The sequence below is a fragment of the Podarcis pityusensis genome (genome assembly GCF_964106645.2).
Source record: "Podarcis pityusensis genome assembly, chromosome: 10".
Taxonomy (NCBI): domain Eukaryota; kingdom Metazoa; phylum Chordata; class Lepidosauria; order Squamata; family Lacertidae; genus Podarcis; species Podarcis pityusensis.
This window is the reverse complement of record NC_138035.1, coordinates 19,119,673-19,135,348: the sequence shown is the minus strand read 5'-3', so window position 1 is coordinate 19,135,348 and position 15,676 is coordinate 19,119,673. Positions and strand designations below refer to the sequence as shown.

The following is a 15,676-nucleotide window of genomic DNA, read 5'->3' as shown; positions in this document are numbered from 1 at the left end:
CCTCCCCATTGTAAACATGCCATTTTGTGCAGTTACTTTTATTTGAATAGACAGCCACCACTCTCACGTTCCAAACATGAACTCCGAGATAGCAAGGAATTATAGTTGTAGCACAGTAGTCCCAAAGCTAAGAATGGTGCGTTTGGGATGATATCACATTGCACTGGATCACGTGAACCAGGTCTTGGTGTTTCTGGGTCACTTACCAATGGCCGGAGGTCTGGGTGAGACAAAATGTAGCCATTGTTCGTGTTCAGAAAGGCATATCCATGGACACCCAGCTTTAAACCAAAAGTATGATAACAATTAACTTCATTAACATCCAAGCCCCTGATGCAGTGTCGGCATGAGTGAAGTACTTATGCATGACAACATCCAAGGCCTTTAACTGAAGAAATGCATGGATAATATTGATGAACTGACAGTGAAAGTAATGGAACCAGGCAAAATTTGGAAATGCATCGATTAGGAACATGGGAAGCTGCCTTACACCCTGTCAGGTTATCTGTTCATGTAGCCCAGTGTTATCTAGGCTTACTGGCAGTGGCTCTCTGCAGTCTCAGGCAGGTGTGTTCCTCATCACGCACAACCTGCTTTTGTTTTTGTTTTTCAAAGAAACTGGAGGGTGCCAGGAACTGAATCTGCATGCAAAACATGTGCTCTGCTGCTAAGCTATGGTCCTCCAGGGAACCATAAACAGAACTGAATGCATTAAATTTCACCTGGCAATTCAATCATATCCTGTTTCAGTCCCCAAATACTTTAATGTTCTTACAATATGTCAAAAGAGTGTGATGAAGTATCAGGTACATGCAAGTATGCACTCACTCACATATTCATGCACAAATGAATCTCTGGGGTTGCACCATATTTTCTACTTCAATTACACAGGAGTTGCACACATTTAGACTGACACACAAACCAAGCCCTTAAAAAATGTCTTTAGATACAGAACTGATATTTTCATCTGATAGTTGAAGACCTTCTGTACTATAAAATACTGTAGGAGCAGGGAACATTTTCTCTGTAGAGGGCCCCATTCCCTAAGAAGTAATCTGTTAGGGGCCAGATACCAGTAGTGGGTGGGGCCAGACAGGGACAGGCATTCCCTTTCTTCTCTCTTTGCCTCTGCCATCTCTTTCCCCCCTTCCTTGCTACATGATATTAGACCAAAGACCACAGGTTTCACACCCCTGCTATAAATGGTGGCAGGGAGCAGGAAAAAAGGTCGTTACTTATCCTTATTTTACTGAAAAGGATTTAAGTTAGTAACTACCTTCATTTCCTACCAGGTCCCTCATTCAGTTATTTAGTGTTCCCAGAATAGTGTAACCCAAGAATGGAAGAACTGCCTTTAAGAATCAGGTGAAAGTCCATGTAGCCCAGCAGTCTGTTTCCAACAATGACCAGTCAGATATCAGTAAGGAGCTCTTAAGCAAGGCATACAGGGACACGGGTGGTGCTGTGGGTTAAACCACAGAGCCTAGGACTTGCCAATCAGAAGGTTGGCGGTTCAAATCCCCGCGACGGGGTGAGCTCCCGTTGCTTGGTCCCTGCTCCTGCCAACCTAGCAGTTCAAAAGCACTTCAAAGTGCAAGTAGATAAATAGGTACCGCTCCGGTGGGAAGGTAAACGGCGTTTCCGTGCACTGCTCTGGTTCGCCAGAAGCGGCTTAGTCATGCTGGCCACATGACCCGGAAGTTGTACGCTGGCTCCCTCGGCCAATAAAGCGAGATGAGCACCGCAACCTGAGTCGGCCACGACTGGACCTAATGGTCAGGGGTCCCTTTACCTTTAAGCAAGGCATGAACTATCCATTGCTAGCTCTTGGTCCTTGGGTTCAGGGTTATATTGTCTCTGTGCACAGAGGTTCCATTTATGTACTATTATGCCCTCCTAGGGAGGTCACTTCAGTGCTGATAATGCAGCAATTTGACTTAACCCCTGGAGGTGCACTCTATTGCCTCTCGAGACAGCCAGATGCCAACAACAAATTATGTGCACCCCAGTTCTTAGTTCTTAGTTAAGAATTTCCACAAGTTCTACCATGTATCTGGTTTGGGCTTCTTTTGGATGGAGGTGACAGGGGACATATGGCATTCTGTACTTTCTGCATTTATTTACAAATATACATGTCAAGCAATGATGGAGATTCAAAACTTAAACACCCCAACTGATGTTCCAAAAGCTCACTGCTCTGCAGTTAGATTTCAGGGAAGCAGGGGAGTGAAAAGAGTGTGACTTGCTCTCAGCCTGACACTGTCTGCTCTTTTTTCCAATACAGACCTGGATCACTGCATCTTTAGGGGAGAAGGGACCCAGAATAGTTGCTGGGTGCTCAGCAGTTTTTCCATAACTATTCATAAGTCCAAATCTCCGTCCAGATATGCCTCAGGGAATCTACAACTTAGAATCACTAAGTTGGAAGGGAATCCAAGAGGCCATCTTGACCACCCCAATTTCATAACAATACCAACAGCACTTTCAGTTCTCCAAGTGTTGGTCCTTATGTAGCAAAAATGGAATAGTCCATGCATAAGAGGGAGGTTTCAAAAGGATTAGGATAACTCCAAGATCTGCAGAAGTAAAAATTTTTTTAGAAAATAACATTGATTCTATTCCCGCAAAACAACAAATGCAATCTAGTGAAGACTGAATGTACTCAGTGGCCTGGAATGTTGACTGATTGTTGGGGTGGGAAAGAGAGAAATGGGTGGGAGAGAGTATGGAATGGTGAATTATCAAATCATCACTAACTGACAGGAACAGCAAAAAAACACTCCAACTAAAACATTTTGTTGCAGGTCCTACTTGTAACAGCTAATAGCTTTTGACAGAGTTAATCTCCATGAATTTTCCTAATCTATCTAAACTAGTGACCGTCTCAACAACTTGTGGCAGCGCTGCCTGTGAACAGATGCAGTACTCCGTAGGGTGGCTTTGTTATCAATATCAGGACATTCTTCTGAGACTGCCAAAACTGTGTGACAACAGCTGGACTGTATTAGCTTGATTCTTACCTTGTATCGTGGAGCCAGCTTAAGGAGTTCTCTCAAAGGAACATCTGAGCCTACCACACCCAGGAGAATGCCATGAGATCTCTGTAAAATAAGAAGAAATTAAAATTGACAACATGCTACTCCATTCTCCTTGGGTTAATTATCATTTCCCCCATCCCCACCATCTGGTCTTGCAGAGTTGCTGTTCATTTGTGTGACAAAGCATACAGACCGTGGTGATGAAACAAGGAAGGGCAGACTGGATTAACCAGTAAACTCCCTATGGTATAATGCAGAAGACCAGGTGGATGAGAGTTACAAATGCAGCAGGAACAACAGCTCAGTGGTACCACACATGCAGAAGGTCTCAGGTTCAATACTTGGCATCTTCACTCAGAAAGATCAGGCATCAGGTAATGGGAAATACCTCTCTGTCCAAGACCCTGGACAGTTGCAACCAGTCAAAGTAGACAATACTAGATGGGCAAATAGTCTGACAAGGTATATGGCAACCTCCTAAGTTACCTATATAGCTTTGCTGCTTCCTCCCTTGCCCATTTCCACCAAAGAAAATTTGTTTCCATCCAACTTCTCATTTGTTTTGATTTTTAGATTTCTGTTCTCTTAACCAACAAGACTGCTGGTCAATGGACAGAGTTTAGTGCACCAGTGCAATACCCCTGAGAACAAGCAAAAAAGGGAATAGCCATCTCATTGTTGATCAACTAGTCAGAGTTATACTGCCTCTGAACAATGAGATTTCATTCTTTCAATTTAAAAAGTCATGGTAGCAACCATTGAAACATCCCGTAGCAAATATCTTTCTGGTCCCCATATTAGAACAGATACTTATTTATTTTACTGACAGCACAAGCCCTGTGTTAGACTTAAGTTCCACTGTTCAATGTGGCATAGTCCTAGGTAAGTGTACATAGAATTGCAGCATTGCAGTATAATCTTGGGCCCACTTACCCATATGTAAGTCCCACATACACTGTAAGAAAATCCTATTCTGCTAAGGTGAGGAGGAGGACATTGCTCTCCGCATTGCACCATCTGCCCTGGATAACGAAAGTCATCTAGAGCACGGGACAGCAAACTTCAGGTTTGTTGGTTCCACTTTTTTTTTTACACAATAAGTCCAAGATCTACCTACCAACACATACCCTGTGGCAGCCATATTGTGACTGGTGCTCCTTGTACTTTCTCAAAATTCAGAATGTGCCCACTGGTCCAAGGGAGTCAGAAGACTTACTTATCCTTTATATAGTTTCACTTTTGCAAATCACAACATTAGCCAAAGGTGGATTCAGGGTAGTGCGAGCTGTTCAGTCGCACCAGGTGCACACACACCCAAGGAGGGTGTCTTCTCGAAGCCTAGTAAGTGCTTGCCTGGCTTCAGTAAGGGGGTCCTCCTACCTCCTTCCCAAAGCCAGGCAAGAACTTACTGAGCTTTTGGAAGGGGATAGGAGGGCTCCAGCACCCCATCAGAGCCTCATGCCTCCTTCCCAAAGCTCAGCTTAAGCCATTGCCACGAGGGCTGCAGGGAGGGTGACAAAAAGCCTCACACAGGACTGCATATTATGAAGATCTGCCATTGCATTAGCCTTCTCTCTGCTTTCACACTGAGAAGTATCTTCCTGAGAGCATCATGCTTACCGTTTCATTCTTCTTGCTGAAAACTGGCATGGCCACCGTTGTCATAAGCAAGAGGCTTTGAGCTTGAGATGCAAAGAGCTATCAGATAGAAAGCAAGCAGCATATTAGCAAGTGGAACAGCAGTAAGAGCATAAGGGGAATCAGCCACCAATGGAAATGCAGCAGAAAAAGTGTACTGAAAAGCACCCTTAAAAAAAAAAAGCCTAAAGGATGCTAGAAAAATGGTCCATTTAGAGAAGGGTGAAAAAGGTGCCTTATCAAAGATGGCAGGGAGTATCCAAAACAGTGGAATATAATATTTACTAGTGACGACGCTTATGCATGTCCAGGTTAACATGGCATCGCCTGAGGCACAAAAACATAGCCAAAGCACATGATAATCATAATCATAGGTGCATGAACAATATATACAATGTATTCTAAAAAGACATAGATAAATGAATGCAGGGGATACCACGGGGATACATGGAAACCAGGGGAGAGAAGCAGAGCACAGAGGGCCTACCCATTTACATTTGAAATACCAGAACCTCAGAATGGCGATCGCATAAGGATAAACTGACATGGCACTATAGAGAAGACAGTGAATTTGGATAATTGGAAGGTTGAAACAGATAATGTAGGGCGTGTGCGCATGAAATGATTACAGTATAAAACACTAAACACAGACATCACAAATAAAACACAGACACACATGTAGTATCTATTCTCAGGTGAAGCAACCCATTTGGCCTGGTACAGCTGTTCCCCTTTAGCAAAGTCAAGAAGTGGTCTATTATCACCATTTCACAGCATGGGGGTCCTTGAGAGCCAACCAATCAAAACAGCAGCCAGATAAACCAAATGCTGGAATTTTTTAATCAGTTGGCTGACATCTATTTTTGAAAAATTATGCAGCAGAAATAAGCATAGTTTAAACATGCTGCAGTGGATGGTATATGTATATATATATATATATATGTGTGTGTGTGTGTGTGTGTGTGTGTGTGTGTAGGTGTGTGTGTATATATATATATATACACACAAACTATCTATATATATACATACACACTATAGATAGATAGATGATAGATATAGTGTGTGCATGTATAGTATATATCAGAAATGAAATGAAATGAATGAAATGAAATAAAGAGACTTCCTGTACATAATCTCAAACAATCAATGTTTCTCAGAACTATGGAGAGCCTTTTTTAAGTATTCACATCACCTCACATACATTATCCGTGTAATCCTGACTCTGCTATTTTAAGGTGGGACAGTCTTAATATAGATGACTTGTGCAAGGCTGTCCAGTGAGCTTGTAGTTGAGTGGAGATTTGTACCAGAGACTTCCAGCCCATGGGCCATGCTCTGAAGTTCTACTCTACAACAGCACATCACAACCTCACAAATACATCCAGAGCTATCCTTCCCATGCTGTACAGCTCTATCGCTGCTGTACAGCCAACTTTTCCCCACCGTGGATGTATGGTTTAGTTACAGCTAGATAAACTAGTACAGAACATGTACTAATGACACCCAGAGAAATAGTTGGTGTTCAGAGAACACAAGGCAGATTGTTACCTCCTCAGATTGTGGCAGCTAGCAAGAGATGTGGGTGACAAATGAATGTACACATTAATGAATGGACAAACAAATGAACACACAAACTAATGATACATACAGTAAGCAGCAGAGACAAATGCAAGCAAGAAATGTAAGAGGAGCAAACTAATAACCCAGGAGCAAAACCATTCTGAAACAGTCCAAAGCAAAGACTGATAAAACACAATGCAAGTTGCACAGCTGACAACTTCCAGCATACAGTAGGCTTGGCAAAACAAACTACTACGAAAACTTCATGTCCAATCTCACATTAGAGAATAAATAGGTATGCACCTTTTTCGTGACAGCTCTGTGTTTAACAGGGACCCTGTGCCCTCTAGTTGGCCTCCTCCCCTCCTCCAGTGGTGGGCCCATCTGGCAATTGTGGGCATGTGTGGACAGCAGCAGCACATGAAGATGTGCTCCAACTAGTGTCAGAGACCTGTCTTTAGTCATAATTTCTGGGCCAATCTAGACCTGATAGTATATGCATTTTTGTATTTAATGTGCATTTTAAGTATTTAATTCAAGAATCAGCTACTGAGGGGTCAGATAATTATCAGGATCACAGTGGGCAGGAAGGAGGAGTTTCACCCTTTCCTCCCTTGCTTTTCGCACTGGGCGGGGGGGGGGCGAGAATTGCCTTCAGAGGAGTGATTCTGACTGCAGCAGGGGAGGAAGGGGTTAAGTGTTCCATTCCCAGCTGCTGTGATCCTGATAGATATCACCCTGTTCCAAGAAGATATGTTCTTTTCTGAAAGCTAGCATGCTAAATGCATTTAATATCACATCTACTTTAGCCCTTCATTCCCCACAATGCTTCCACTATAGCACTACTCCATGGGATTGTAATACATGAGCAAGGTGGTACAGCTCTGAGCAGTGGGCTGGGGAGGAAAAAGTAGAGGATCTATATTGGGGCCTAGTGTGGCACTGGGGACCTGGCAACTGTTCAAGGACACTGTAAGCAGATGCCTTATATAGGAACTGAGGCAACATGTACAAAGCACATAAACGTGGCCACATCATCTTTTTTGTTTTCCAGTGGCCACCAAGAAGAACATCAACTCTGATCTCTTAGTGGGGTTCACACTAAAGTGTTATGGCACACACTTTGCATCAGCAGGCATATCCTTATGGCCAAGCAGCACAAATATATCAGTGATGGGGAATCCTTTACAGCTCAAGGGCCTCACTCCTGAGGAGAAACCTCTAAATGCATCCTGAATTTCTTTTTGTGCAAAATTTGAGTGGGAACTCTACTTTTTGGTCACAGAAGTCCCCACTGCCAAAGAGACAAGGTACTATTCAATTACAGGGCCAGATTGTCTTTTTGGTAGCAGAAACTTGCAGCAAAGCAAAAAACGAATCTCTGTTTCTATGTGTTGTTCCTCTACTCCTCAAACTTAGCCTTGCTTTGGATCTTGGACTAAGTCATTAAGGACAATACTTGACACCTTAATGTATGTCAGCTCCTCTGTGTGACAGATAACAGACTGTCACACAGTCTGTGTGTGTGACACTGGGCTGGAGGCTGAGTGACCCATTTCCTGAGCTGAAAAGCTAATCTCTTTTCCTGTTGATAATCTTTTATAAAGTGTCTCTGCAGAGTTCACAGAGGACAGAGATACCACTTAAGTCAGGGGTGGGGGACCTCCAGCCCACAGACTTAATTAGCCCCATATGGCCTGTGAAGCCTAGCTTCACACAAGTAATGCCTAGCTACCCTCCACCTGATCTCATATGATGTCAGTTGTGGGGCAGGTAAATATGTGTTAAAAGATTAATTATAGCAGACTACTGGATCCTTTCTGAGCCAAAAGGGGGTTTGCAGCCACCACAGGTCAGCAGTGCCTACAAAACACCATGCACAGTGCTTTGCAAGCCCCAACCTGATAATCAAAGCTTGCAAAGAATGAACTGAGAAGGCAAAAAATTGTGAAATCAGTTGATCGGCAGATGTACAGCTCTGCTCACTTGTCAAACCTGGCCCATGCAGGGTGAGGGACATTGGGATCTGACCCATTCACCAGATTCAGTTCTCCATTCCTGATGTAAGTCATGCTATGCCTGGATCACCATGGAATTCCAAGGATATCACATAGAAGCAAAAAGCAGCTAAATGACATCTGTAGAACCTTTTCAAAAGGCAGTACTGATAATAATCAGCTGCTGCTGCTAACTACTTCCAACTTATATATGTATTTTATGTTGTAAACTGCCCTGTGATCTTTGGATGAAGGGTGGTATATAAATTTAATAAATAATAATAATAATTCAGAAAACAACTCTAAGTGACCTTTGTCTCTCACCCACCTTAAAGCTTTTCTCAAAACACTTACCGCACTGTCCATGTAGGCTTCAGTCCATATGATGTCATGATCGTGGTTGATAACCATTGGTCGACTGAGTACATGCAAGTATTCCATTACATTCTCCTGGACGTCAGCCAAAGTTGATATCTGTGTGTAGTACCCTAACACAAATAATAAGTATTCCCGCCCCCAATAAGAGAGTTAGCTTCCTTGAATTCCATTTCTGAATCTGTATTCTACTGATTGGAGTTTGGAGTCATTGCTTCAGACTCCAAAACAGGTTTTACTATGTAAAAACATGGCAAAATCCTATTTGCATGCGTGCACTGAAGTCTAGCACAAGCTGGAGGACATTCCAGAAAATCCAATGAAGGGAAGGACATGCATTTTTAGAATAAATGGAAATAGGTACAACTTCTTGTTTGATTGCATCAAAAGTTACCAATCTGAAGATGCCCCTTTGTGTTCTTACCTCTATCATTCTTAATCCTAGTAATGGGGAATTTGTGATCCTTCAGCTGTTGTTGGACTTACAATTCTCAGCACCCCTGATCTTGGACCATGCTGGCTCAGGCTGGTAAAAGTTCAAATCCAACATAATCTGGAGGGTCACAGGTCCTCCATTCTTGCTTTACCCCATGCCTCCTAAGGTCCTTCATCCCATATATCCTAGCCAAACTCTATACAGTATCTAAGTTGAGTACAATTTAAGAAGCAAAAAATCCCAGCCCCCCTTTATATCCGACTCAATCCTTCTCACAATTCTAAGGCACTTGGCAACACAGGCTAAGTAGCAGACATATCTCGGAATCCATTCTGTCTACTGCAGCAGCTTTGGAGCTTTTCAGACTCAAACTAGGCTTGTAGGTTATACAAAGGCCAAGGTCTAAGAATGGATGGCTGCAGTTTGCTTATGATAAATGACTTGCAGCAAAGGATGTTATTTACCTTTGTTGTTACATGCTATCCATTTCACATTCTGTGCAAAGCTGACTTCCCTCCCGATAAGATATGTAAAAACCCGTACCTGTGAAGCAAAAATGCAGACATTGGAATTAAATGGAAAATAGCCTATTTGTCTGACATTCAGTAGAAATACATTTTCTAGATCTCACAGCTGTAAGGTGCAATGGGAAAGATATGCAGTATTGTACGTTTTGTATACTGACATTATGCAATAGAGTTCTCTTGGTAAAAGTATGTGAAAAAGAGTTCCTGCTAGTAAAAATATTATTTTAGACCTATTTTGGAAAGATCAAGGGTAAAAAGCAAAGGTAAGAAGTACTTATGGGAGATCTTAACATCCTTCTACCAACAAATACATCAGTTTGAAGGAGTATCATATTTTCCCACCAAACAATAATGCAGCCTTGCTGTGAAATGCTATTATACCCACATACTAGAGTTTGCTATTTGGAAAACAGTTGTAAGTGATGTCACAAGTGACAAACCCATGGGTAGGCACACTAAGGGCCAGGGGCCGGATCCGGCCCAATTGCCTTCTAAATCTGGCCTGTGGATGGTTTGGGAATCAGCATGTTTTTACATGCGTAGAATATGTGCTTTTATTTAAAATGCATCTCTGAGTTATTTGTGAGGCCTGCCTGGTGTTTTTACATGAGTAGAATGTGTGCTTTTATTTAAAATGCATCTCTGGATTATTTGTGGGGCATAGGAATTTGTCTGGCCCCCTACAAGGTCTGAGGGACAGTGGACCGGCCCCCTGCTGAAAAAGTTTGCTGACCCCTGGACAAACCCAATGCTCAGACTATTTTGAAATGTTAAAGTAATGAATCCCCCCCCCCCCCCGTTATAGGATGTTATCCAATTAACACATCTTGCCAGTGCAAGGATTTCCACTTGCACAATGGAACTCCACCCTAATCTACTCCGGCACACCCCCCCCCAAATATAATAATCTTGTGACGCTCTGGAACAGGTTTAGGGAAGAAGAGTCAGTGGAGAAGAGGGCAAGGAAGTTCCTCTGCACCAGCAGAAACCCTTGAGCTGATGGGACATGTTACTTGGATACTGTTCATAGACACTGAGCACTTCCTACTTTACTACTCTAATTTTTATAAGCAGTAGTTGTAATAATATTGTTACTATTGTTTACTACAGGGGTCTGAAACCTCAGGCTCTGGGAAAGCGCCTTTTGCCATGTTCTTAGAACTCTTCTCATGCCATACCCCTCACTGGTCCTACTTTACACCCTGAACACTTTCACCTGGCTGGAATGTGTCCTTGAACTCTTGACTGCTTGGATGGAGAATACGGAACAGTGTGTGGATGTGTATAGAAACTAGCTCCCTGCACAAAGGTAAAATTTACATTTGGTGCTCCACCCCTTTTAGCCTCTAGCGCCACCCATCATTGGCATGTGGCTCTTGGAAGGTTGCCCAGAAAAATGCAGCCCTCGGGATGAAAAAGCTTCCCCACCCTTGATTTATTATCACTTACCCAGGAATAACTCCCATCAAATTCAGTGGGGCCTACATGTATAGAATTGCATTGCTGGTTAACACCATGTGCTACTCAGTACCTGGTTAGCAGCTCCTGATTCATTCCACACCAATCTGTCCTCTTTACTCTTTAACATTCAGCACTTAGGAAACAAACCTTACGATCGGGCCAGTTGAACTTTTCAAAGACATATTCGTAATCTTCCATAGCTCCATCAGTGATCAGCATGATGGCTTGGTTACAAAGACCTCCTTGACCAGCATTTCTGAACTGGAAACAGAATGGAAACAATAGTGATAATAATTATCTGACTGGTACAAATGTGGATTAAATGAGTTTACTTGAAAGGTTCAGGGTTAGGAATACGGGTCCATCTAACTCAGTATCGTTTACTGACAGCAAATGACAGCGTCTCCCCAGCCCTACCTGGAGATGCCAGGGATGGAGCATGTGACCTTTTGCAAGAGTTATAGTCCCCCCACGTCATTTAAATTATGGCCTTATTTAAAAGCCCTTAATTATGACCTAGGGGAAACTCTGATCAATTACAGCGAGAGTCTGCTCAGAAGCAGAACCTTAGTAAGAATCCTTATTATTCAGAATGCATTTCCAATGGATCTAGATCTTAATTTCTAAAATAAGAAATGCTGTTATTTAAGTTTTATGAGAAGTCAGGCCTTTGTATTAAAAACCTTTTATCCCATCTTCTTGTGGTGAGAGGAACACACTTTGCACATGCCCTGAGGCACACTTTGTGGTTATTTCATATGAATAATGCTCCAGCATGGACAATAAATCCTGGAACTCAGCATTGGTAAACCCTCGCTTGAATGAAACTCTGGTCCAGAGCATCATATTGTTACAAATTTTTGTGCTGTGCATAATCCATATGCCTTTTCTCAAAGTTGTGCTTCTATTGGGTGGTGGTGGAGGGTTTAGTTTAAAGTGAAACACAATTATTTTGTGCCTATGGAAATCCAGGAGCTCCCCAAATTTCACCTACCCTAAATTTGAAGAATTTGTGGCTTTTAGTGGATTTTCAGCTCACGAGTGCCACCATCATTATCAACACTGGACTGTTTTTTGTCCATTCCCTGATACAGTTTCTCAGTAGTACAACTATGCTGCTTGGCACTAATGAGATTTAATCATTATGGCATATCTATTTCTAGCTGAAGCACCACTTGGTAGGGTTACACATATTATGGTTTGGATGAATCCTATTATTCTGGTGCAAAGCAGAGCAATTGCATCTCATTCTCGTTCCTTCAAATGTCTCCAGTCTAACCCTTTCCACCTCTTCTGTCATTTGAAAAGCAGACTCAATCAGTCATTCTGTACTCTCAAACCATTGAATAATTGGCATGATGCTGAAATATGAAGGACAAAGTTCTGATTAAATGCAACACCTAACTCAATGGCATCATCGCCGAGGAAACAGATTGGGGTCACCTGTTCTCGTGGGAGCTAACAATCTCATGATTTACTTTCTGATACTACAGACCACAGCTATAACCCAACAGTGGAACAGACTTCCTCAGAAGGTGTGGACTCCCCTTCACTGGAGGTTTTTTATGTAGAGGTTGGATGGTCATCTGTCATGGATGATTTAGCTGAGATTCCTGCATTGCAGGGGGTTGGACTAGAACATGGGTCGGCAAACTACGGCCCGTGGGCCGGATCAGGCCCAATTGCCTTCTAGATCTGGCCCGCAGACAGTCCAGGAATTCAGGCAGCCAGCATAGCGTGTGCATGATGGTTTTTGTGACTCAGCCAGGCTTGGGGGTCAAAAGTGAGGCAGGCGGCTGCTCGAGACAAGCCCCTTCTCTGTCCGTTACGCACACGCAGCAATCTTTTCTTCTGGGGTGGGGGGTGGGGAAGAGGGAAAAGGAGCCACAGTTCAGATTTCCACCATGGAGCTGCCGGCAACGTACCTCAGGAAGGGCAGTTGCGGCGGCAGAGGCTCGGAGGTGCCTTGGGAGCGACGCCTGCCAGTGTCTGTGGCGGCGGTGCTCCCCACCAGAGGAAGTGGGAAGTGCCTGGGCGGCTGCACTCTGAAACAATTCTGCACTCTGCTGGGGAGGCCGCTTGTTAGCTACAGGGTATGAGCCATGGAAAGGTAAATAGCCGCCTCTGCCTCATATTCCCTCACACAGGGAAAAGAACGTTTTTGCTTGAGCGGTGCCGGCCTGACTTAGCGTGGGCAACAGCTTTTCCCTTCACCCACGCATGCACACACACTCTCCAGGGCTGACAGGAATGGTGCGCTTACCTCAGCCCCCCAGCCCCCACCCCACCTTACTAGAGAAATAATAACTGTCAACGCGTAAAACGCAAAGGAAGCAGCATGGGTGTATGAGGGAACACCCCCCCCAAAAAAAATCACATTTGTGCAATGTTGGGGTTGGTCCAAATAAGGGTTTTTGCCAAAAATGTCGGTCATAATCATGACGACATATAGTCCAGCCTCCCACAAGGTCTGAGGGACAGTGGACCAGCCCCCTGCTGAAAAATTTGCTGACCCCTGGACTAGAAGATCCTCAGGGTCCCTTCCAGGTCTACAATTCTACTATCCTTCTTTGTCATAACAACATCACAATTTCATTACAGTCTAGAGTCAAACACTTAATAAATGTGTGTGTGTGTGCGCCTACGTTCCTAAAATAACACTGTCCAAATATGTTGACATCATATTCTCTTGCTGTAATTTTAGCCAACATGCCCATCAGCAGCTTTTGGTGCTGTCACAGAGGGTTTTTGTCACTGTTATCTGGAGAACTTCCTTCTCCTCCAGTGCATTGCCATAATTGCCACAATGCTGCAGGACATCATGGAATGAAGGCAGCATGGAGAGAGAGAGAGAGGAAAGACCTTTATCCCCACAACATTTCTTACCTCCCTCAGGATTCTGAAGGATTCTGTCAAGGCTTTATTCACTGTCCCAACTCCTTTTGCTTGCAACTCATCCACTAGCTGCTTGAAGTGCTAAGCAAAGAAGCAAGAAAGGTATTCTTCATAGCATTAGACAGTTTAGTCTTCTTCAACCTGGTGCCCTCCAAATATTGTTGGACTACAACTCCCAACCACCTTGATCATAGGCCATACTAGATGGGGCTGATGGGAACTGTAGTCTTGGGATGGAAAATCTGCCTAATTTGGTTCTTGCAGTTTCTCATTTTTCCAATCTTAAATACAGTTCTCTGTGTTTTTGCAGCAATTTGTGAATTCCATACTTTAAAATTCTTACGAAAATTTTAGTGTTAATTTCTCCTAATAGACACATTTTAGTGTGCAGTTTCAACTAATGCATACATTTTTGCAAAATATAGAATCCTAACACGTATATGGTGTATGTGTGTGTGTTATTTTCACCAATATGTTCATTTTTAGCAACATATTCCCCTCATATATGCATTTTTGTAAACACTGTTTGGTTTGAGAACTGCATAGCAAAATTCAGTGCAAATTATGAAGGATAGCTATGTTTCGATTCTTGTATTGTTTCAGACACTGCAAATTTGATAAATTCAGCTTTAAATGTGTACTGAATTGAATTTCTTTTCCATGCCTATTGCAGTTCAAAACATCTGGATTTTGCCACCAGGTTGAGATAAAGAATAATGCACAATCATTATTTTTTATTATTAAATTTATATACTGCTTAATATTTAAAACAATCTCTAAGTGGTTTATAAAGTAGAAAATTTAAAATTATTACACACACACACACACACCAGTTCACACTCAATAATGCGCCTAAATATGTCCCCAGAAGTCCAGTACTTACCTCTCTGTTATCTCTGTCTGCTTGAACCAGGATCCCCTTGAAACAGGATTCAACATAATGAACATAATCATTGTACTGTAAAGGCAAAAAGGGGGGGGGGGTAGAGTGACTAGAAGAAAAGGAATCTTCCTTAGAGAGTTACATAGGTTTGAGGAGATATTGTTATGTATAAAGAACAACCATCACGGCTTTTGAAAGCATACATTTTAAAATGCAAGATTCCCTTCCAGGTGGAAAAATCAAAGTTAGAAACTGAACTGTTAGAACCCAAAACTAAGAATTTGTCAAGAATGTATAACTTGCTGCTGAAATGGAATACTCAGGATGAAACGGTGAAATCTGATATGATTAAATGGGCTCAAGACATCGGACATAACATTATGTTTGCTGACTGGGAACAGTTATGGACCACAGGTATAAAATTTACGGCATGTAATGCCTTAAGAGAGAATATTATGAAAATGATATACAGGTGGTACATAACCCCAGTCAAGCTTGCAAAAATTTATCATTTGCCTGATAATAAATGTTGGAAATGTAAGGAAACTGAAGGTACATTTTTTCACCTTTGGTGGACATGCCCAAAGATTAAGGCTTTCTGGGAAATGATATATAATGAATTAAAAAAGGTATTTAAATATACCTTCTTGAAGAAACCAGAGGCCTTTCTCCTGGGCATAGTCGGCCAAACGGTGTTAAAAAAGGATAGAACTTTCTTTATGTATGCAACAACAGCGGCAAGAATACTCATTGCAAAGTATTGGAAGACACAAGAGCTACCCACACTGGAGGAATGGCAGATGAAACTGATGGACTTTATGGAATTGGCGGAAATGACTGGCAGAATCCGTGACCAGGGAGAAGAG

General features: G+C 42.6%; 1 protein-coding gene across 1 annotated transcript in view; it reads right to left on the bottom strand.

The window, feature by feature from the left end:
• Positions 1-15,676, bottom strand: part of CACNA2D4 (calcium voltage-gated channel auxiliary subunit alpha2delta 4) — a 166,531-nt gene that overhangs the window by 124,983 nt on the left and 25,872 nt on the right. Inside the window, exons 8-15 of the mRNA XM_080971592.1 lie at positions 14,811-14,885; positions 13,919-14,008; positions 11,180-11,293; positions 9,509-9,587; positions 8,588-8,721; positions 4,659-4,736; positions 3,021-3,101; positions 207-281 (exon numbers count right to left, since the gene is read on the bottom strand). Coding sequence (XP_080827718.1) covers positions 207-281; positions 3,021-3,101; positions 4,659-4,736; positions 8,588-8,721; positions 9,509-9,587; positions 11,180-11,293; positions 13,919-14,008; positions 14,811-14,885 — 726 coding nt within the window. The remainder of the gene's footprint in view (positions 1-206; positions 282-3,020; positions 3,102-4,658; positions 4,737-8,587; positions 8,722-9,508; positions 9,588-11,179; positions 11,294-13,918; positions 14,009-14,810; positions 14,886-15,676) is intronic.